The sequence below is a fragment of the Tympanuchus pallidicinctus genome, unplaced genomic scaffold (genome assembly GCF_026119805.1).
Source record: "Tympanuchus pallidicinctus isolate F22 unplaced genomic scaffold, pur_lepc_1.0 scaffold2, whole genome shotgun sequence".
NCBI classification, from domain to species: Eukaryota; Metazoa; Chordata; class Aves; order Galliformes; family Phasianidae; genus Tympanuchus; species Tympanuchus pallidicinctus.
The window spans coordinates 40,605,144-40,626,653 of NW_026294721.1; the positions used below are offsets into that span (position 1 = coordinate 40,605,144).

Sequence of the window (21,510 nt, forward strand, 5' to 3'; positions counted from 1 at the left end):
ATGGAGTCAGTGGGAGACAGTAGGTAAATCAGACAAATCCCCTTGCATCTAGTCTTCTCTGTCCCGGTTGCAGCAGGGTACAAATGGAAACAATCTGCTTTTCTGGGGCCTGCTGCTCCTGCAGGATAGAAGTCAGCAGACAACTGAATGCAAATTATGCCTTCAGTGCAGCTAGAGTGAACAGCAAAACTCAGGTAGCTAACGGCCACACCTTGAGATCGGCTGGCTCACGTGTAAGCCAGGCATGTCTGTGAGGAAACATCAGAGTTTCCACGTGCTCACACCCTTTGTATTTCAGAGGCATTTTCTGAAGCCCTAACCCAGCAGGCACATGGAAACAGGTCCAGCTGTGCACAGATGATAACCAGGGCCATTGCCTCTGACTCTCACCCGGGACTCTTAAGGGTCAACACCACAAACCAGAAATGTCTGCATCTTCCTATACCGTGGAGCATCATCCTTTGCTGCTACTGTTGTGCTTCTTCCGGGGCCCGCAGTGACATTCCCACCCAAGAGCATCCAAGCAAAACTCCAGCAATGGACCAAATGTATGGGTGTATGGAAGCCTCCTGGCCCCCAGCAAACTCACAGGACTCCTTGGATCGTAGCTGACATATTCGGATGTACTATTCCCAGACCTCTCTCCCATGAATGTCTTCAGTTTTCTGTAGTGCACTGACAAATGTGATAGCCTTTCCACAGCATCCTACAGTATGCAGATTATAGAACTGTTTGAGTTGGAAGGGACTCCAACTGTCATCTAAAACGTCATCTGGTCTAACTTCCCTGCAGTGAACAGGGACACCTACAGCTACATCAGGTCACACAGAGCCTTGTGCAGCCTGACCTTGAGTGTCTCCAGGGATGGGACTTCCCCTACCTCTACGGGCAACCTGTGCCAGTGCCTCACTACTCTTATTGTAAAAAAAAACTTGTTCCTAATGTCCAGCTCAAGATCTGCAGCCTCATACTGAGTGTAGAGAAGAACCATTTCATGGCTCATTTTGGACCTGCCACCTAGTAGCTTTATTCCAGATCATTCTTCCCTAGCTGCAATTACAGGACACACACATTCCCTCTTCAGCATATGTCACCTATAGAGAGAGAAGATTGGTACAAGCTAAGTGAGAGTTCTTGTCAGCACTGGGACTGTCAGGACAGGCAAGCTCAGAAACAAAAAGGAACTTCTGTCATTAAAATAAATAAGTCTTCTCAAAAAAGTAAGTATCAAGAACAGAAAGCAGCCTCCTTCTGGACAGAAGGGAAAGCCCAGGGCCCTGCAAAAGGTGCACAGCTGCTGGTCTCATCTCCTGGCTTTGAGAGCCTTTGTCTCACATTGAAACAGGCCCAAATGTGGCCAGGAATGCACATTTTCTGGGTAGAACATTGTCAAAGGAACCTGAGAGCTGGAATTTGTCCTGTGAGTAAGGCGAGTTCCGGCAGAATGAGGTTAGCGGATTTTTCAGGTGATTCACTGCCTCCTGATAACTGCCCAGCTCCACAGACGTCACTGGCATGCGAAAACAAGGCAGGCCCATGTGAATCAGCACTGAGGGAAGAGGATCGGTGGCAGTTAGCAAAGGCACCCAAGTGTTTATTTAGAGGCCAAGCTGTAAACTAACACCATTTCCCAAGTCTGCAGTGAGCTTCCTGGAGAAGAAAAGGGTCTTTTGCTGCTAGGTTTACGGTGTGCCTTGGAAACAAGCCTCTTACTCCATCCCCCAAAGGCCAGGCTGAGCCTTCTGCTTGTAGCCCCTTCTGCCACCTCTAGAAATGTGTCCAGTGGGAACAGTTCCCATCCTTTGGAACAGGCTGCCACGGGAGTCCCCGGAGGTCTTCAAGAACCGTGACAATGTGGTGCTGAGGGACATGGTCAGTGGGCATGGCGGGGGTGAGTTGGTGGTTGGACTGGATGATCTTAGAAGTCTTTTCCAGCCTTAAAGATGTTATGAATCTATGATTCTCTGTGCCAGCAAGAGGAATCCAATGTCTCACTCATGCTGCCTGGATGATCCTGGTCATCTCTGAAAGTCAGGAACACCCTTTCTCCCTTCTCCCACTCACCCCTAGGACACATCTCCATGTTCTCAGGTCTCAGTTGCTCTGACAGGACTTAAGCTACAATTTGGACATGATGGAGAACCTGCAAGTTGCTTTGAGGTAGTTAGAGGGATGTTGAGGGATAAAGGAGGCAGCACGAACCTCAGTGCCAACTCATAGTTTCATAACCTCTAGCTTCACACTTTAACCCAGCAATCAAGCATTTGTCGTGGACAGAAAAGAGCTTAAAACATGGGACTTTGGAATACAGCCCAATGGTCTTTCGTATGTCCCAGGGCAAACTTTATAATTACACCTTATCCTAATTGCTGCTGTGGTAGTAAAGTTAGCAAAACAAAGGAACAGACACCAGCACCCAGGTTACACATGGGAAAGAATGCAAGCATTCCCAGCCGCAGCTGGAAAATCTCAAATTCTATTGCTTGGGAAGATCAGCAACAAGCTTGCAAGCCCAGACATTTTAGTGAGGCTATTTCAATGCAGCAGCAGGCCTGAGGAAAGAATGCAGGGCCAGCTCTTCTGCATGTGTTGTGTTTCCATGGCACGTTCCACAGTATGTGGCTGCTCAGCCGAGCACCAACACCTGCCCAGAGAATGCAAAAAGCAAAGGAGTGCTGTGGCCAAGGGCACTTACAGATGTGCTCCTATTGCAGGCAAATAACCCAGCTTTGGCACGTGTTGAATATTCTTTTATAGACTCAGTGTCTTAATGTCCAGGCTAAAGGTCTCAGTGCTGCAGAAGCAATTCCTTGCACGTGGCTTTTTACAGAGGGAGAAGGCAGAGAAAAAGAACAGAGCAGAGCAAAGATCTGAGAATTAGCACAGTTCAAATGTTTCCAGGAGACTTTAGATTGAATCAGCTAGCTCTGTGCCCAGTGTTCGGCATGCCAATGATCATTTACCAGCAGAAAAACAGGTCAGATGCTGCAAAGCCAGTGATGGGCATGAGAAGCAACAACTGGAGGATGAAGAGGAAGGACTGAAGGGTGGGTGAGACCATCGCTACTGGTCATGTGAGCAAAGTAAATGGAAGAAGATGATGACACTACTGCCTTTCTTGCATTTGTCTTTCACATACAAGTTGGATCTAGAGGTGAATAACTCACTGAAAGGATCAATTACCCTCCACAAAGCACCAAGATAGAAAGAAAATTATCCGAAACTTTGCAGTCTTTCTCTTAGGCACCTTCAGTTACTAAGCCAAAGCCTTGCCCCAGCACTTAGCCTTGACGATGAACAGAAAAGGGGTCGGGAAATGGGCCAGGATTGCGAAAGATGAGGTTCACGAACTTTTAGCTGGGTGAAATGTGTGTGAGCTATAGCAACACCCATTATCAGAGGAGGAGCCATCTCCAGTTCCCAAGCCATACTCTCCAAGAACTGTGGGAAGCCTGGAGGAGGACCAAGGCAAAGAATGAGCACAGTGCCCTGTTTGAGAGGGTTAAAGGCAAATTAGAGATCCATAACTCAGTGCCTGGAAAATCAACATGCAAGAATTCATTCAGATGTACCTCCGGGCTGATATGTAGGCTAAGAAGCAGACGTGCTTCTTCTTAAGAACCATTTTGTGCCATCTTAATTTCTTCATTTGAAGGAAAATAGATGATTCCTGTGACTCTTTATAAAGAGCTTTCACGCCCTGATGATTTTGCAGCAGCCTTTGAAATTCAGCAGCAAAATGTCCTCCAGACAGGGCTGCCTGTGGTGCCCTCAATACAGTGAATCTATAATGAGAGGACTGGAACCATGGCGAATGAAGACATTCACCCCCTCAGCTCATAGGTTGGCAGTTTTCCATGCCTTCCTTCATGATGAAGCTCTGATAATAATTTATGGCTATTGTCTAACAATGCACACTGGGTGTGACACACAGCTGTAAAGAGCTTTGTCTTGCTGCTTGTGCTTGATGCTCCTCTGAAGTTGCTGCTGCTCCAGAATATCTAATTTCTTCCCTTGTTTCCCTGCTAATTCATATTGCATGTTCATTGCATGTTCAGGTTGGATATTAGGAAGAATTTCTTCTCAGACAGAGTGGTGAAACAATGGCAAAGGCTGCCCAGGGAGGTGGTGCAGTCACTGTCCCTGGAGGTGTCCAAGAACTCTGAGGGATGTGGTCAGTGGGCATGGTGGGGATGAGCTGGTGTCTGGACGTGATGATCTCAGAGATCTTTTCCACCCTTACTGATTCTGTGATTCTGTGACTCATGCTGCAGCTTCAACAATCCCAGCAAAGGTACCACAGCTATGCTCAAGGCATGCAGGTGATGGAAGGAAGCCATCTCCTGGTTCTGTATGATCCAAGTAGGCAAAACTAAAAGAAACAGCTAATTTAGGAGAAAAAAAAAAAACAGCCCTGGGAATACTCCATTGGCCTAAATCAAGAGATTCATCCACCCATTCTCAATAGGAACGGTTTAAGCAGCTCTTTCCTCCTGCAGCATGGTCATATGCCAAGAGTTTTGACCCATAGACAGCAGCCCAGGCAGCCACAGCCATAAACCAGCTGTGCTTTGGGTTCAGGCCTTTCAGCCCAAAGAGAGAGCAAAGTACGTGCGGGTGAGTCACAGGTACAGCAGCTCAGTGAACCCCGTCACAACCCTGCCTGTTGCCGCACGCTCAGCACCCGTGGGCACCAGCACTGCCCTTAGCTTCCCACATTAGCAGCGCAGCAGCCAGACACAGCTCTCTTCTCTCTGTCTACACCCCAAAACCCCAGAGCAGTAACCTCACGTCCAAACTACTTTCAGCCATTTCAGAAGTGAGGCAGGCTAAAATAGAAATAGCTGCAAAAGTGCTTTTTCCATCACTGTCCGAACAGGAAGCTGAGGTTCTGAAGAAACGCTAGGCAATCTGACAAGCCCAAATGCAGCTGTTTGGAAGCAAGGGAGTTTAACAGATGAGCAAACACCTGGGGGGCGTCAAATCGTGCTTTCAACAACTCGTTCCCAGGATGTAGTCTGCTTGGTTCTGTCACAGCTGGGCTGCAGAGGCAGAGCTGAGGTCTGCTGCTCCCTGCAGGAGTCATGGGATGCGCTCCCCAGGTTGCAGGGGTGTATGCAGCTCCTCATGCTGAGTTTTGAGCTGGGGGGGAGCAGCCAGGACTCCTACAGACCATGGCCTATGTATGGTAAACTAGTGTTGAGTCATGGTCCTGAGTCACAGAGGGGAAATCTCATAGCCCTTGTATGCCCAGCACGGCCCCTGAGCACTGATGACCCCCCTAAAGTGCAGCCTTGGGGCTGCCATCTCCAGCATGCAGGCGGCAGGTCAATGGGTAAATGAAAAGCCAATAAATCTACTGGCAGAAGCCATGGCCTGAGAGCTGGATCTGTGCTGGGTGCACACCAGAGCCCAAACTGTGGGAAGGGCATGGAGTGCCCATTCCTTAGTCACTTATGTGTTGCAGACTCTGTCCTGCCGAGGAGCTTGTCCTTGGTGTCCTGCAGGCAGGCACAAAGAGAGCAGTGTGCCCAAGCAGGAGCTTGTCTGAGAGAAGCCCACTGCAGCTGCAGCTGGGTACACAGTGCAGAGCCAGGATATTGCTTAAAGGCAAGCTGGCAGGAAACCCTGAAACTCCTAGAAACACCCCCACCCGCCATTCTAGAAGAAAAACCAGCTAAATAGAGCAGCCAGAACTGGGTCCATCCACCTGGACACCTGTCTAAGAAGATTTCCCTGTGGGATGGAGACTCAGACAGCCAAGTCTAAACAACCTCAAATGCAGGGGGCTGCCAGAGCCATTGCAAGTTCCCATAATGAGAGAACAAATGGTCAGGGCTCAGGCATAACCCAGCATAATCACACAAAGGCTGGTGGGGATTCAAGCTGCAGGGCACTGAGCCAACCCGGTGCCCCTTCCAGCCTCACAGCCCCACTATCTCACTGTGCATGAGGCCGGTGAAGCCTCAGGGTCAGCAGGATGTAAACAGGAATTGCCAGCTGCAGGCTGCTGCTAAACAAGCCTGGCTGTTCCCAGCACAGCAAACAGGATGCTGAGATCCCACTGCTGCTGCAGACCTGCGGCACAGAGGAGAGAGGAGAAAATGTGTCCTGCTGGTCTCAGCGTCCCACGGTCAGCATGGAGTACGACTGCCTCTTCCCTCTAAAAGGGAACATAGCTTGAACTGGATCAGAGCGAGGGTGGCAGAGGGAGACTGCTGTGGCATGCTTTCCCCATTTGTGAAATTGTAGAACCATTAAGGGTGGAAAAGACCTCTAAGTTCATCCAGTTCAACCCCCAGCTCTCCCACCCCATCATGCCCACTAACCATGACCCTCAGTGCCACATCTCCACATTTCTGAACACCTCCAGGAACAGTGACTCCACCATCTCCCTGGGCAGCCCATTCCATCAGGCATGGCCCAGCTCTCACACCAAGCTCAGCTCCATATGGATGTAACCCCAAAGCCACTGATCCTACACTGAGCTGTATCCTGTCATCACCATGGCCCGAGGCAGACACTAGTGGAGGCAGGGATTAAATAATCACAAGCCCACTCAAATAGGCCCAGATGAAGTTTTCATCAGGATCTTAAAGATGTGGCTTTAGGTAGGTAGAAAAAACTCAGTCACAGCCCTGCAGAAGGAGGAAGCACCAAGTAAGGCAGCTTTCCCACCCAGCAGCTGGGGAAGTGGGGGAAGGAAGGCTGTGTCAGCCAGCCCACGCTATCTCTGCAACCAGATGGCTTTGAATGCTTCCCCAGAGCAAGAGAGGGCCAGCCTCTGCTTCAAATGGCTTTTCACACCCCCTCATTAAAAAGTAAAAGGGAAGAAATGAACAATCTATAAATGCAGCACTGGGAAACAGCTCTGCTAATTCTATTTCCTTCCCTGAGATTACTCAGGGCAGGACACCAAGCATCAGGGCCACATCACCCAATTTGCTTATTGTTAGCCTACAGTCAGGAGACTGGACACCAGCCCAAGGGCATACATCCCATGCTACTGGGTTAACCAACTGGAAAGGCCCAGGCTCTTAAACCTGAACTCACTGCTTAATTGCAAACTTCCCAGCACCAGGAGCTGAGCTCCATGGCTCACAGTTCCATGATGAGTTCCCCAGTGGTGTGGCACTCGCAGAGCCAAAGAGAACCCTCAGGGAACCTCAAGGTTCAAGTTGAATATTAGGAAGAATTTCTTCTCAGACAGAGTGGTGATGCAGTGGCACAGGCTGCCCAGGGAGGTGGTGCAGTCACTGTCCCTGAAGGTGCTCAGGAACAGTGTGGATGTGGCACTGAGGGACATGGTAAATGGGAATGGTGGGGATGGGATGAGGTTGGACTTAGATATTCTTAGAGGTCTTTTCCAACCCTAATAATTCTGTGATTCTAAGGTGCCCGAGGCCACCAGCACAAACATGCTGTGGTGAAGACCTGCAGTCAGCCTGGCTGGGATGAATCATCCCAAATTAATCCACAGAGAATGCTGCCCTCTCTTGGACCCAGTGTGACTGGCACAAATTCAGGGAAATTGTTAGACTTGGGCATTTTATGGAGGAAAGGCTCACAGAAGGAACTAGGAGTGATGCTCATGGGGAGGAAGAGCAAGGAGATGAAGGCCAGGAAGGTCTCTTGAGCTGGTGAAGGACTGCAGGATCCTTACCAATTCTGCAAGTTGATGAATTAATGCTTTCACCAATAAATTAACTTTCCCCAGTATACCTGCAAAGGGGAGTGGAGCACCAGGGGCTCCCACGTGCCCATGCTGCCGGCTGGGTGCCAGCTAGCCCTGCCCGCTGCCTGCCGGCTCCTCCCTGCCTGCACTTCCTCCTGCAGCTCACAGCTCCCACAGCCTGCCCAGCTCACCAGGCACTGCTGCACAAGAATCCCAGCTTTCAGCAATCAGAAGCGGCAGGATTCAGAGAGCCACCCTGGAGCCCACAATCCCAGCATGCGGACGCCGGCCGTGATGATCGTGGGACTGGTGCTCTGCCCCTGCGGGCTCGTGCTGACACTGACAGGCACGTTGACACCCAACTGGAGGCAGGTGAGCCTCATCCCCAATCAGCCCTCCGACCTCATCTTGGAGCAGGGCATCTGGGACCTGTGCAGGGAGCGGCAGAGCAGCCATGATCGCCTCTGCGGGCAGGAGGATGAGCTGGGCTACTTCAAGGAGGTGCCCGTGCAGGTGGCACGAGGCCTGATGCCCAGCTCGCTGGTGCTCACAGTGCTGGGCTTGGTGGTGGCTGCCCTGGGGGTGCGGTGCTGGCAGAAGGAACCCCGTCACGCATTGGCTGGTGCTTCGGGGCTTGTGCTGCTGCTCTCGGGGCTGCTGAGCCTGGTGCCTGCCTCCTGGTACACCCATGAGCTGGAGGTACTACCTGCACCCTCTGATGCCACGCTGGCTGTGGGTTACAGCTTGGTGCTGAGCTACCTGGGTAGCTGCCTGGAGATCCTGGGGGGAGTGGCCCTCACCCTCAGCTTCCATCACTGCTGCAAGGAGCGCAGGGCATCCAAAACTCCCCCTAGCCCTGTTCTGGAGCCTGGGACACGCTCCATCACTGGGTTCTACAGCAACCCCTGGGATGTGCTGGAGAATGAGCGAGATGGGCGGCGTGGGAGGAGCACCCTGCCTTGTGACTCGGACCTGTAGCTCCAGCACAGTGACACATCTTGAAGCTCTGCAGGCAGCCATGCTCCCCGCTCTGCAACAGTGCCAAAGCTGTACTGGCTCCAGCCCTGACTCCAGCCCCTCTGTGCAGCTCTTAGCTCAGTCCTCTGTGCCATGCAGGGCTAAGGCAGCTGCAGTGTTCTCATGCGAGCAGGCCACCAGTTAGTGCTGTGCAGCCTGCAGGGTGGGGGACCAAATGTCCCAAATGTCTCTTTAGGGCTGAGCAAACATCAAAATAAATGAGGAGGAACAGCTCTGCGCTGCAAGGTAGTTATGGGCTCTCTGCCAGGCACGCTGGCTGAGAGCCAGCAAAGCACGCCAACTCTGCCCCACCGTGCTTCACCTGGAGAAGGGAGGAAAGGTCTGGAGGAGGACAGGTGGCTTTTATAGGTGCCTTCCCCAAGGACTTTCTCCCCAGGGTTAAAAGCAGCTCAGGAGAAGGTTTCTCTTTCCTTGAGCACAGCCACTTTGGGGGGGAGAGGGGAGGGAAAGTCACAGAGAAGAAAAATAGCACATATTTCTCTTTCCATAGTTAGCTTAGTGGGAGGCAGTAGAACTGGTCCCACTGGTTTGTGAGAGACAGCTGTGCTATAAAATCCCTGCAAAAGAGGGCAGGAGCCAAGCCTGGCCGGGACTGCCTACAGGACTGTTAGGCCACATTTCCACCCTTTATGAGCCCAGAGTACTCCCTCTTCCCTGTCTCCCACACAAACCACCACAGCACAGAGATGCTGCACGATGTTCCTTTATGGAAGTACAGTGTTGGGGCGAGATGGTCCCTTCCCAAGCCGAGTTGGCAGCTCCTGCACAGACCACAGAGAAGTACATTAGGGGCAGGTTTGAACCAGCCTCCCTGGGTCCAGAGGGCACCCTGGCACAGGGGTCATGGACAGAATGGCCAGGCTGGATAGGGCTGTGGGTAGCCTAATCTGGGGGAGACAACCAGCCCACGGCAGGGGGTTGGAGTGAGGTGGGCCTTAAGGTCCTTTACAACACAAGCCATTCTGTGATTTTACAAGGAACGTCCTGAGCAGGGCCAGCTCACCTCTTTCCCGTCATAAGCTTCATTCACAAAGGTATCACTCTTGGGTGGAAGCTCTTCCTCCTCCTCATCTTCTTCCTCAGGGTCACTTTCACGGTGGTACAGGGTCAGCACTCGGGTGGAGGCAGTGCTTGAGGTCCTGGGGGAAAAAGCAAGGTACGCACAGGATAGCAGAACCATTTCTCAGAGACAGAGCAGATCCCTAGGTCCTGTCACAACCCACAGCATCTCCCTGCTGGGCTGTTGCAGCTCTCCATATAGCCATCCCCAGCCCAGCCCTACAGCTCACCTCCTCCTCCTATCCCGCTTCCGCATGTAGGCCAGGGCCCCCACGGCTGCCGCAGCCAGCAACAGAAGCACAGCCACCCCCAGGGTGATGGGGCCTGCCAACGGCTGCACCTCTGCCTCCTCACAGTAGTCCCCACGGTAGCCCAGGGCGCAGTGGCACATCACCCGCCCAGCCTCAATGGCACACTCCCCGCGCAGATTGCATGTCTCGCTGCTGCACGGCATGGCCCCCAGCACCTCCTCTGTGTTTGGGGTTGGCAGGAAGGCCTCTCCGTGCTGCCGGGGCCCAGGGGCTGCAGGCAGGCTTGGGCTGGGCTGCTGAGGTGCAGCTGAGGGCACAGTTGATTTCTCCTCTTCTGCACGGGCTGTCCTTGATGATGATAACACAGGGACCTGTGTCTTTGCCTCCTCAGAGGTGCCTGGAGGGAATGAGCACAGATCAGAGCACCAGGATGAGACCCCATGATGAGGGATCTCTGGCATTTCCTAGCAGCATGCAAGCACTCACAGTCCAACTCATCGGAGCCATCGGTGCAGTCGGGGTGCCCGTCGCAGACCTGCTTTGTAGAGATGCAGCTCTGGAGATTAGCGCAGGCTTGCAGCAGTGCTGGGCATGGTGGAACTGGAGCACAGGTCACCCCACGTACCAGGTGGTATCCATGAGAGCAGCGGCACTGCCGCCCTGCAGGGTTGGGCAAGCACAGCTGGGCACAGCCTCCATTGCTCTTTGTGCAGCCATTGGTGCCTGGTGAGACAGAATCTGTTAGCAGGGCCTCTGTGGAGCTTGATGCTCCAGGTGCCAGGGGCTGGGGCACCCCCAGACCTACCTTCCTGTGAGAACTGGCTGTAAATTCTCAAGGCCACCAACTCTTGCTCCATCAGGAACCACCAGCTCTTGGCCTGCTCCAGTCGGCTGTGCCAGACCTTGCTGGAGCCTGGGAACACACAGGATCAGCACTGCCTGGCATGGAGCTCCTCTGGCCTGCCACTACCCTGTGCCCCACGGGGCCTGGGACAGCAGAAGCCGGAGGGAGCCCAGCAGTCCCTCGATGGCCTTACCATTGGTTGCGGATGTTGACCAGAGCAGAAAGCCATCTCCAATGGCAAAGAGCCTGAGGCCATGTAGTCCCTCCCGCACCAGCCTGAAGTGGGAACCATCCAGCTCTACACTGCCAATCGCACCACGCTCTGCAGACACAGACACAGGGGGTATTAGGTGTGGGACATAGAATGCCACCCCTTGTGGACATGCTGCACTGAGCCCCACTGTCCTCCATGCTGCCCCACACTCACCCTGGTCTGCCCAGTAGAGCCGGGTGCCGGAACCCCCAAAAGTGAGGCCGGCAGGAGAGTGGGCTCTGCTCCAAACCACTCTGCGGCCACTGCCGTCCATGGCTGCGCACTCCACTACAGCACCAGGCCTGCGGCTGCCTGCTGCTGTGATGAAGCACATGGTGGAGGCGCGAGGGCAGAGGGCCAGCCAGGCAGCACCCTGCAGCCCCTCACTGAGCAGCATCAGGGCCCACCGCCCCCCAGCTGTGGCTACACGGATGCTGGTGGGCTGCCCTTCAATCCAGTACAGGTTTCCACTCAGCCAGTCCAGGGCCAGGGACACCACTGTGCCCTCCACAGCAACAACCTTCTTCCAGGAGAGTCGGCCCGAGTCCTTCAGGCGCAGCATCCCAATGGAGTTGCCCCCCACCTCAGCAAAGTACAGGCTTTTGTCCTTCACCATGTAGTCGACAGCTGTCAAGCGCACTACCTTTGCCAGAGGCAGGGCCCGGTGTGGGGGGAGGCCTTGGGCTCCAGCTGTTCGTGGCACGTCCTTCAGGTAGACCTGGAGGAAGGAGTCAGCTCTGGTACCAAGAGCCTGCTCCCCAGGAGGGAGCTAGGAGACCTGGCTCTGCGGGGATACCTGCATTACAGCTGCTGGTGACACCAGGAGGGCAAAGGCTGAAGTGTGGAAGGGCAGGCAGGTGGTCTCATCGGCAGCCAGTGTTAGCCCAATGGGGCATCGGCACTGCCCAGCATGCCGGCTGCTCAGCAGGCACAGGTGGGAGCAGCTGCGGGCTTTGCATGGGTTGGGAGCTGCCAGGCGCAGGGCTGGGTGCATCACCTGTGGGGAAGAACAGGCTCAGCCCAGCGTCTAGCAGCAGAGCTGAGCACAACCAGTACCATGCCAGGCTATCAGCCCAGCATGGAGATGCTCCTTAAGAGAATGGGTGATTCTCAACCACAGGGACCACAGAGACCAGAGGATCATTTGTGGAGTAGGTGCAGCTCTCAATGCCACGCAGGGTGTGGCAGGTTGGGAGCCCCAGCAGTGAGTACAGCAGGAGTCTGGGCTCCCCACATAGGTACCTGAAGGCCATGGGGCTGCCCATGTCGCTTGAGCAGCACTGTCCTATTCTTGCCTGTGGCCTTGTCCACCTGCTGCACCGACCAAGCTTTCCTCTCTGACCAGTAGAGCTGGTCCTCACACACAACCGCTGCAAAAGGACTCTGGACCCATCTCAGCTGCAGCACCTGGAGGAGAGGCTGTAAGTATCAATGCCAGCACCCAAGGCAGCCCCATAACCAGAATCCCCAGCTGCACACCTTTACATCGGTGCCGTCCAGATGTGTGGAACCAACACTGCCCAGCTTTTCATCCAGCCAGAAGAGTCTCGAGGTGGGGAGGTCAAGGGCTAGTGCCGTGGGCCAGCCCAGGCCTTGCGCCAGCAGCACACGCTGCCGCCTTCCATCCATGGTGGCCTCCATCAAACGTGGCTGGTTCCCCACCTCTGACCAGTATAGCATCCTGGCAGGAAGAAAAGTGCTGGCCCACAGACCTGGCACTGCCCAGTACCAGGGCAGCACGGAGGGGCAGCACGGAGGGGCAGCACGGAGGGGCAGCACGGAGGGGCAGCACGGAGGGGCAGCACGGAGGGGCAGCACGGAGGGGCAGCACGGAGGGGCAGCACGGAGGGGCAGCACGGAGGGGCAGCACAGGGTTTCCCATCCCATCAGGGATGCACTGAGAGCTCTGTGCAGGGCAGGAGCAGATGCTTGGGTTCTTCTCCCCCAATCATACAGCAGCAACAGCACTCAGATGAGGCCAACCCAACTCTCCCCCAGCCTGTTGTCTGTTTCTATGGGGGACAATGGGCCAGGCAAGAAGGTCCCCAAGTCCTCTGGCCCCAGCCTTACCCGGCCAGAGGCTGGAGCACCAGGGAGTGTGGCTGGTCCAAGTCTCCATCCAGCACCACGGTGTACTCTGGTTTCCCTCGCCAGGCAGTTCCCAGAGAAGTGGCCAGCACCTGCCCTGCCACCCCATCCGTCCAGTACAGGTTCCTCCCAAGCCAGTCCACAGCAATACAGTCTGATCTTACACCTGCAAGAAGACCAAGAGTCAGCACCCATAGGGTGACAGCTGCAAGAGGCACCATGCTCACAGCCTGGATCCCCATCACCTCACGAGCTCAGAGTTCTCCTAGCCATCTCCACCAGCAGCTGGTGAGACACTGGCACAGGCTGCTCAGAGAAGCTGTGGATGCCCTGTCCCTGGAGGCATTCAAGTCCAGACTGGATGGGCCTTAGGCAGCCTGAGCTGGTGGGTGGCAACCCTGCACATGGCAGGAAGTTGGAACTGGGTGGGTTTTAAGTTTCTTTCCAACCTAAGCCATTCTATGGTTCTATAATTTTCCCATACAAGGGGACACAGCCTGGTACCCCAACAGCATCCAAGCCACAGAGAGGGCAGCCTCACTAGCCCCAAGCTATCGCAGCTTACCTTTCACCAGCGTGCCTTTTTTGCTTGAATCTAGACTCTGCCAGGAAATGCTTTCTGTGGCCAGGTCCATCCAGAAGATTTTCCTTTCGACCAAGTCATAGTCGAGTGAGAAGACGGTCCGTTCCTTGTCAGTGGTCAGCAGCACCTCCTCGCGCCCACTCCGAAGGCCATAGGACAGCACTTCCGATTGCACAGCCACCAACAGTGTGGGTTCTGGTCCTGGGTTGACACAGACACTCTCAGCACTTGTGGCACCAAGGAACATAGCCATCCTAGGCATCAGAGCCTGCTGGGATGCAGTCCTACTGCCATGGCCATGGGCAAACAAGTATCAGTGATGGCCAGTGGGACAGGGAGGGGACCACATGACTTCCCACAGGCAAGAGGCACACACAAGCACATACCCACTGACTCCTGGCATACCAGGAGGTGCCCAATGCTGCCTGCCCTCCTTAGGACTTACCGCTGAGTTTGCAGATGCGGCCATCAGGCTCCAGCAGGTAGCCAGAGAGGCAGCCACAGCTGTAGGTCCCTGGAGCATTGAGGCAGATCTGGCTGCAGGTTTCCTTGCCCTGCTCTGTGCACTCATCCACATCCACACAGGACATGCCGTCCTCAGCCAGCTGATAGCCTGGAGCGCACCAGCAACGCTGTGGGGACAGCAAGTATGTGGGGCTCCCTGCTGCAGCCTGTGCAGTCCACGGAAGCACAGTGGGGTGAGACTCCCAGGCCACGGCTCCCAGTACTCACAGGTCCCTGGGGTGATGGGTAGCAGAGCTGTGAGCAGGGTCTCTGGCAGGGCAGGGAGCAGTTTCCTCCCTCATCTGAGCCATCCGCGCAGTCCTGCTGACCACTGCACACCAGTGATGCATTCAGGCAGATCCCCAGCCCGCAGGGGTACTCATGGCTCAGGCAGGGAGTGGGTTGGCCTGCAGGGGAGAAGCTGCCCTCAGCCTCAGCCACTAACTCCTTGTGCTCAGCAGGAGCTGCTGGGGGGCGCACAAAACATACAGCAATAATGCCCAGCACAGTGCCCGCAGCCTGCTTCCAAACTACCCTAATGTCATAGCCACCAGCCCAATGGAGACAACATTCATCCACCCTGGGTCTAAAGCCACCGCTGATGTTGGGAAGGGGCATTCTGCAGCAGGATGTGCTCCCACTCCTCGCTATGCTGAGGACCCATAGGTGGGACACAGAGGGGACATGCAGGTACTGCTCACAGCCAGCCTCGTCGCTGCCGTCACTGCAGTCGCTCTCTCTGTCGCACCGCCAGGCGTCAGGGATGCACTCATGGCCGTGTGAGCAGCCCCACTGCTGCTCACCGCACTGCTGTTCCTCCAAGGGACAGTCCTGCAGGAGCAGGGGATGAGTGATGCCACCAGCCCTCCGGGCACACAAGGAGGCATTCCCAACACTCACCCACCTGCTCATCTGTGCTGTCTCTGCAGTCAGCCACACCGTCGCAGCGCCAGGCCTCAGGCACGCATTCCCCACTGTGGGGACAGACCACCTCCCCTGGGCGGCACAGCAGAGGCCGGGGCACGGCACAGCCCTCCTCATCCGAGCCATCGCGGCAGTCAGGGTCCCCATCACAGCGCAGAGCCAGGGCCACGCACTGCCCACTGTGGCAGGGGAATTCAGATGGGCTGCACTTCTTCGGCACTGTGGGCAGAGGCAGGGATGACAGGGGGCACAGTGTCCCCGTCTCCCATTGGTAACCATCCTGCTGGTACACCCACATGCAGGGCACACGGTCCCCCAGGAAACCACATCATCCTAGCCAACCCTTGGGTCTCACCGCATCCCTGCTCGTCGGTGTGATCCAGGCAGTCAGCATGGCCATCGCACAGCCAGCTCTCGGGGACGCAGCGGGTGGCAGCATCACAGCGCAGGGCACAGTCCTGTGTGGGGCTCCAGCAGCCCATCTCGTCCGAGGCATCAGGACACTGTGGCACCCCATCACAGCGCTCATGAGCCCCAACACACGTGGTGCTGTTAGCACAGTGGAAGGCCTCTGGGCAGAAAATGGATCATTCTCAGTCTTCTGCAGTCATGGAACTTCTCAGGGCTTCATCCCATCAGCCCCACTGGGAAGCAGCCAGAAACCCTGGTGCATGATCATCCACTAAAAGCTGTCTCCTACCTGGGGTGTCACAGAGCTGGGCACACCCATCCTCATCAGAGCCATCTGCGCAGTCCTTCTCTCCATCGCACACATAGTCCTGGGCCACGCACTCAGTGCCGTCACGACAGGGCATGTGTGTGCGAGGACAGGAGAGATGGGAGAACACAGTTGGGGGACGTGGAGAGCTGGGCCCGAGGAGTGGAGTGGGGGGAACTGCCAGTGCAGGAGTGGTTGGGTGCTGGGTGCTAGTGCTTAGCTGTGAGATAGAAGGATTGGTTGGCAAGGATCGAGTGGTGGCGGTGCTGGTGGTGGCTAACCACACAGGGATGGTTTTGTTTGGAGTGGCCCATGTGGTGGTTGGTACAGAGGTGGTTGTGGTGGATGGCCTGGTGGTGGTGGTTTTAGTTGGGGTGGACATGCTGGTGGTGGTCAGTGTTGTAGTAGCCTTGGTGGTTGTTGCAGGCATGGTAGGTGCAGCAGTGGTCTTTCTCAGTGCAAGCCGTGTGGTGGAGGTGGTGGGCTGAGCAGATGTGGTAGCTGTGGTTGTCCTTGTAGTGCTGGTCACAGGTGGAGGAAGTGGCAGGGCAGGTCCTTTGCTTGCTGGCACTGGCAGAGGCACAGGCACTAGAACATGAGCCTGGATTTGGGGTCGTGCCCTGCCCATGCTTCAGGCACCACCAGAAACAACATATGTGGACCCCAGCACCCAGGTGGCACCCTAGCTTGGAGCAGGACAGGCCACCCAGCCCCATCAAGCACAGAGCTGCTCTTACCTTCCTGTAGCTCTGAGCCCACGAATGCCACCACACCCTGCACGCCTGTTGCTGGCACTGATAGCACAAGAGACAGCGTCCTCCGGTCCCACAGCAGCAGAGCCGTCTCATTAACTGAAACCAAGTAGGGCTCAAAGGCGGCCACAAGGCCATGGGACCAGCCAGGTGTCAGGGTGACTGCTTTCTGCTTGGTCAGACTCAGTGCCTTCAGGCCTGTGAGGAACAAATAACACAATCATAAAGGTTGGAAGAGACCACTAAGGTCATTCAGTACAACTATCAACCCATCTCCATTGTGCCCACTAAACCATGTCCCTCGCTGCATCTCTACATTTCTTGAACGCTTTCTGGGCAACCTGTTCCAATACCTCATCGCTCATTCTCAGAAGAAATTTTTCCTGCTGAGGATCTGGGGCACACAAGACAGCCCTTGCGCTACCATAACACACCATTATAGCAGGAATCCCATGGCAGAAGACAGGAGCCCACCCACAGGACAATGTTCCAAAGCACCCCACTGAGCAGGAAGGGACCTATTGTCTGCAGAGCAACCGCCTCTGCTCCCTGCTCCAGATCCCTGTGGGGCTCACCTAGGGCTGAGCTCCAGAGCAGGCTGAAGGCCTTGCTATCCATGGCCGCAGGCAGGTCTCCAGGCCACGTCTCGTTCCAAGCATCCCGTGGGCTGCCCCCAGACAGACTCAGCTGCTGCAGGGGCTGTCCACGGGCCAGCCAGTAGAGAGCTCCTTGTTGCCAGTCCAAGAAGAGGTGCTGGATGCTGCTGCGAGCACGGTGCAGGATGTGTGGGGTCAGGTCAGACACCTTGGTCACTCCGATGTCCCTCCGGTTACATGCGAGCCAGTACAGGTTCCCTGAGCGGATGTCCACACGGGCAGAGCAGACTTGGGAACAGCAGGCAAGCAAGCAGTTACGGGGCTGTCCCATGGCCCTGCTCCTCTGCTTGTGTTCCCCTTTCCCTAAAGCCAGGACACAGCTGACTCACACCTGAACACAGCCCCAGCATGGGCACTGAGGGACCACTGTATAGCACCCAGCAGAGCCTCGTACCTGCCCTGAGAAGGCAAGCATGCCCCAGCACCCTGTCCATCCCCACATAAGGTCTCACCCGGCAGCCTGGTCACGATGGTCTCTCGCTTCCCAGGGTGTCCCACAACACGCAGCAGTGCCCCACTGTCATCTGTCCCATAGAGCACTGACCTCTGCCAGTCTACATCCTGCAGGTGGAAGGCCTCCTGCCACTCCTGCACCTGTTGGCTGTGTGTTCCAGGGCCCACCTGCAGCAGGGAGATGGCTGTCCTCGATGAGTATATGATAGACAGCTCTGAGGGGTGCAAGAGCAGCATGTAAGCATGGCTGAGGCACAGGACAAGCAGGGCTGACCCTCTGAAAGGCTGCCCAGGTACTAGGCTGCATAATCAGGGATGTCCCTGGCCCCACACAGCCAAGCAGACTGTACTCACCTGTGCATTTCCCTGAGGGCTGGAGGTAGAGTCCCTCTGGACATGCACACTTGTAGCCTCGAGGGTGCACAGGGGACAGAAGGCAGAGGTGGCTGCACAAGCCTGGAGCACATGCAGCAGTGTCTCCTAAAGGCAAAGGGGACATTAAGAGCTCAGGCAGCACCATCCCCACAAAGCAGCCCTTGTCAAGGGACCAGGAGAGTCATTGTATAGGACCAAGGGTGAGGCATGGTACTCACGTGGTGGCTGCTGCAGTGCATGCAGCACAGTGAAGGCCGAAACGGGGGCCCGGAGCAGTACTGCATGTTCCTGTGGAGAGGCTTGGCTGGCTGACACCAGCTCGGTGCCATCAGCCCAGAAGAAGCGGCTCTCAAACACAGCCAGGCCCAGCGGCTCTGTGTGGCTCCGCAGGACAGCAGGGAAGGAATGGCGTCCGCTGCCATCTACCCGCAGCGTCTCAATGGACTGGAAGATAGGTCAAAAGCATGGTGACCATATGGCATCCCAATGCCCCAGAACAGTGAGCCTTGGCTATAGCGTCCTGGTGGGTCTGAGTGCTGCTACCCCCCGTCCCTACCTCCTTGTATTCGCTGATCCAGTACAGTCTCCCAGCCACGTGGTCCAGGCTGAGCCCTATAGGCTCCTCCATGGACACCACTGTGAGCTCCTGACGGTTTGAGCCATCCATGCCAGCTGCAGCAATGACTGTCCGACCTCTTAGCCCACGGTTGACCCAATAGAGGGACCTGGAAGCAGGTACCAAGCACCCAGGCCTCAGCACGCCCCCCAAAGCCACAGTCAGCAAAGATATCACTCTTAATCCTCACCTGGCAGATGGGTACACTGTCAGCTGCTCTGGTGCCACATCCTTCCCCAGCACTGTCACATAGCCACGTCCGTCACCCAGCCCTGCATAGATGGCTGCAGGATGGCTGCTGGCCCAGTACAACTGCCCCGTGAACCAGTCCACAGAGATGCTGTTCACCTCTCCAGCATCTACAGACAGGGAGGATAAGAGGCACAGCCTCTGCTCCAGAACACAAGACAAACTCCAGGTTGCCCCTGGATATAGGACAGGGGCAAGCCAGCTCTGAGCCCCCTTCTCAGCCCCACTGCAAAACCTAGCACCCTTGCTTCTCCGCACCTGCATAGAGGAGCTGCGCATCCTTCCCCGGTAGGCGTGCACAGAGCTCGCCCTCCTCTGTCAGCCAGAAGTAGGTTTCACGAAGCAGATCATACACCAGGGCACGGAGCTCGGCCTCAGTGGAGAGCACAGGGCGGTATGCCTGGGTCCGCACATCCAGAAGAGCCAGGTCTTCCCCAACGGCCACCAGGAGCTGTGTTGCGTTGTCTGCCAGGACAAGAGGGATGTCACAAGGCGAGCAGGGCATGCTGTGGGCACAGCCTGGCCCCTCAGGGTCCCCCCCTCTACCTGCTACTTCACAGAAGGTGCCGTGCTGCAGCAGGTAGCCCTCGAGGCAGGCACAGCTGAAAGTTCCTGGCGTGTTTCTGCACAGTTGGCTACAAGGGCCGTACTCCAAGGAGCACTCATCCACATCTGTAGGGACAGGCACTTTTGGCAGCCCACAGCCAGTACCCTCCAGACCTTGCCACTGCCCACCCAGACTCCTGCTTCCCAGACCCACCCACTCCCACTGATGCCTCACAAGCAGCCTTCTCAGGACCAGACACAGCATATGGGCGAGAGCAGGGATGTCTCAGGGCATTCGCACTCTTGATACTGCAGCATGCACACCCCAACCTCTCCTTACCAGCACAACTCTGCCCATCAGCCTGCAACACCCAGCCAGACCCGCAGGAGCACTGTACACCCCAGTGTGTGTCAGTGCACGATTCTGCGCAGCCCCCATTGCGCACAAAGCAGCTTCGTCCTGCAGGAAAGGATGAAGCAGGGAGATGAGGTGATGCAGGACCACCCTGGGGCTCCCCCTGCCCAATACCCACTCACCGCAGGTGCTGGGCTCGTCAGTGCCATCCAGGCAGTCATCCTCATCATTGCACATCAGGGACTCCAGGATGCATTTCCCCTCATCACACCGCACCATGCCAGGTGGGCAGGGCGCTGTGGTGCACATATGTCAGGAGAGCAGGGTGATGCCAGGTGGCTCCCAGCCTCATGAGGTGCCCCACAAAGTGCCTTTGCACATCCTTTGGACAGGACCATCACTTACCACAGATGTCTTCATCCGAGGAATCACCACAGTCATCAACCCCGTTGCACTTCCACTCGGCAACAATGCATACCCGGTTCCTGCACTGCCACTGCCCTGGCAGACAAGGCTGCAGGGGGCAGCCCTCCTCATCCCAGCCATCCTCGCAGTCCTGATGCCGGTCACACAGCTCCCAGTGCGGGATGCAGTGGTGGGTGCCAGGACACTGCAGCTTCTTCGCTCCGCACACTGCAGGGACACAGCGACACTCAGACTCTGCGCTGCGTGGCTGCAGCCCCCCGGGGCGCTGAAGAAAACGTACCACAGTCCTGCTCATCTGAGCCATCTGGACAGTCGGCAGCACCGTCACAGCGCCAGCTGCTGGCAACACACCGGCCGTCATCACACTGCCAGACATGGGGGTCTCCGCCGCAGGGAGCACCTGCAGGGACGGCACGGGGTCAACGGCACTACCATGCCACACACGTGCCCGTGCCACAGACCCCCCCAGGTGCTCCCGGTCACACGTACCTCTGCAAAGGCAGGTGCCGCCATCAGCACTTCTGTTCTGCCTTGCACCACCGCTAGGTAACACAGCCCCCTCAGCCCACCCCACGACCCATCTTCTGACTCACCACATAGCTCGTCCGTCCCATCTGGACACTGCTGCTCTCCATCGCAGAGCCATGGGATGGGGATGCAGCCATCTCCGCAGGCGGCCTGGCGCGATGCTGCACACGTGGGGCTGGCGGGGGCTGCGAAAGAAAGCCACGGTCAGCCCAGGGGGGATCTCCATGCTCCTTGAACATCCCCCCACAGCACGGCCTTGAGGAGCAGGTGCCGTGCCACAGTTGCCACCTCCTGCACCCCCAGGGAAGGACACCGCCGACCCCTCGGCACGGGAGGGGCCGCCGGGACCCCCTGCGGCCAGCACGCCGGGCTGTCAGGCGGACATCCCCCACCCCACCACCCTCCATCCCGGCTCACGGGCGCGGCGAGCCGCGGTCCCGGCGACGGAGCGAAGGATGAGGATGGCGAGGATCAGGCGAAGCGGCGGGGGGCGGCCCATGGCGGCGGCCGGCAGGGGCGGCTCCGGGGGCCGGGCCGGCGGGGGCAGCGCGACACCGCCAACGCCGACACCGCCGCCTTTATAGGAGGACCCCGGCCGAGCCCTGCCCGCCCCGAGT

The 21,510-nt window shown here is 56.4% G+C and overlaps 2 protein-coding genes across 4 annotated transcripts; one reads left to right on the plus strand and one right to left on the minus strand.

Annotated features, from left to right (window-relative positions):
* Positions 1-1,031: 1,031 nt before the first annotated feature.
* LOC128080242 (low-density lipoprotein receptor-related protein 2-like) lies at positions 1,032-21,452 on the minus strand. Of its 3 annotated transcripts, none has more exons than XM_052682265.1 (33): positions 21,311-21,452; positions 20,959-21,078; positions 20,646-20,765; positions 20,345-20,572; positions 20,122-20,235; positions 19,925-20,044; positions 19,585-19,710; positions 19,297-19,503; positions 18,980-19,148; positions 18,730-18,898; positions 18,392-18,617; positions 18,153-18,278; positions 17,798-18,013; positions 17,265-17,573; positions 16,675-16,887; positions 15,920-16,525; positions 15,575-15,790; positions 15,200-15,438; positions 14,997-15,126; positions 14,524-14,702; positions 14,237-14,423; positions 13,774-13,992; positions 13,191-13,374; positions 12,600-12,801; positions 12,363-12,527; positions 11,917-12,117; positions 11,295-11,838; positions 11,061-11,189; positions 10,829-10,936; positions 10,510-10,746; positions 10,003-10,420; positions 9,717-9,852; positions 1,032-1,094 (listed from the first exon to the last, which is right to left on the minus strand). In XM_052682265.1, the coding sequence occupies exons 1-33, from the start codon at positions 21,390-21,392 to the stop codon at positions 1,047-1,049; spliced, it is 6,693 nt and encodes a 2,230-aa protein (XP_052538225.1). In that variant the 5' UTR covers positions 21,393-21,452; the 3' UTR covers positions 1,032-1,046. The 3 variants fall into 3 exon arrangements, with proteins under 3 accessions (XP_052538225.1, XP_052538226.1, XP_052538224.1); XM_052682266.1 differs by lacking the exon at positions 1,032-1,094 and adding an exon at positions 9,401-9,474 and having other exon boundaries at positions 15,920-16,507; XM_052682264.1 differs by lacking the exon at positions 1,032-1,094 and adding an exon at positions 9,401-9,474.
* On the plus strand, positions 7,625-8,925 carry CLDN23 (claudin 23). The gene has a single exon (XM_052682288.1). The coding sequence runs from the start codon at positions 7,763-7,765 to the stop codon at positions 8,651-8,653; it is 891 nt and encodes a 296-aa protein (XP_052538248.1). The 5' UTR covers positions 7,625-7,762; the 3' UTR covers positions 8,654-8,925.
* Positions 21,453-21,510: the final 58 nt, after the last annotated feature.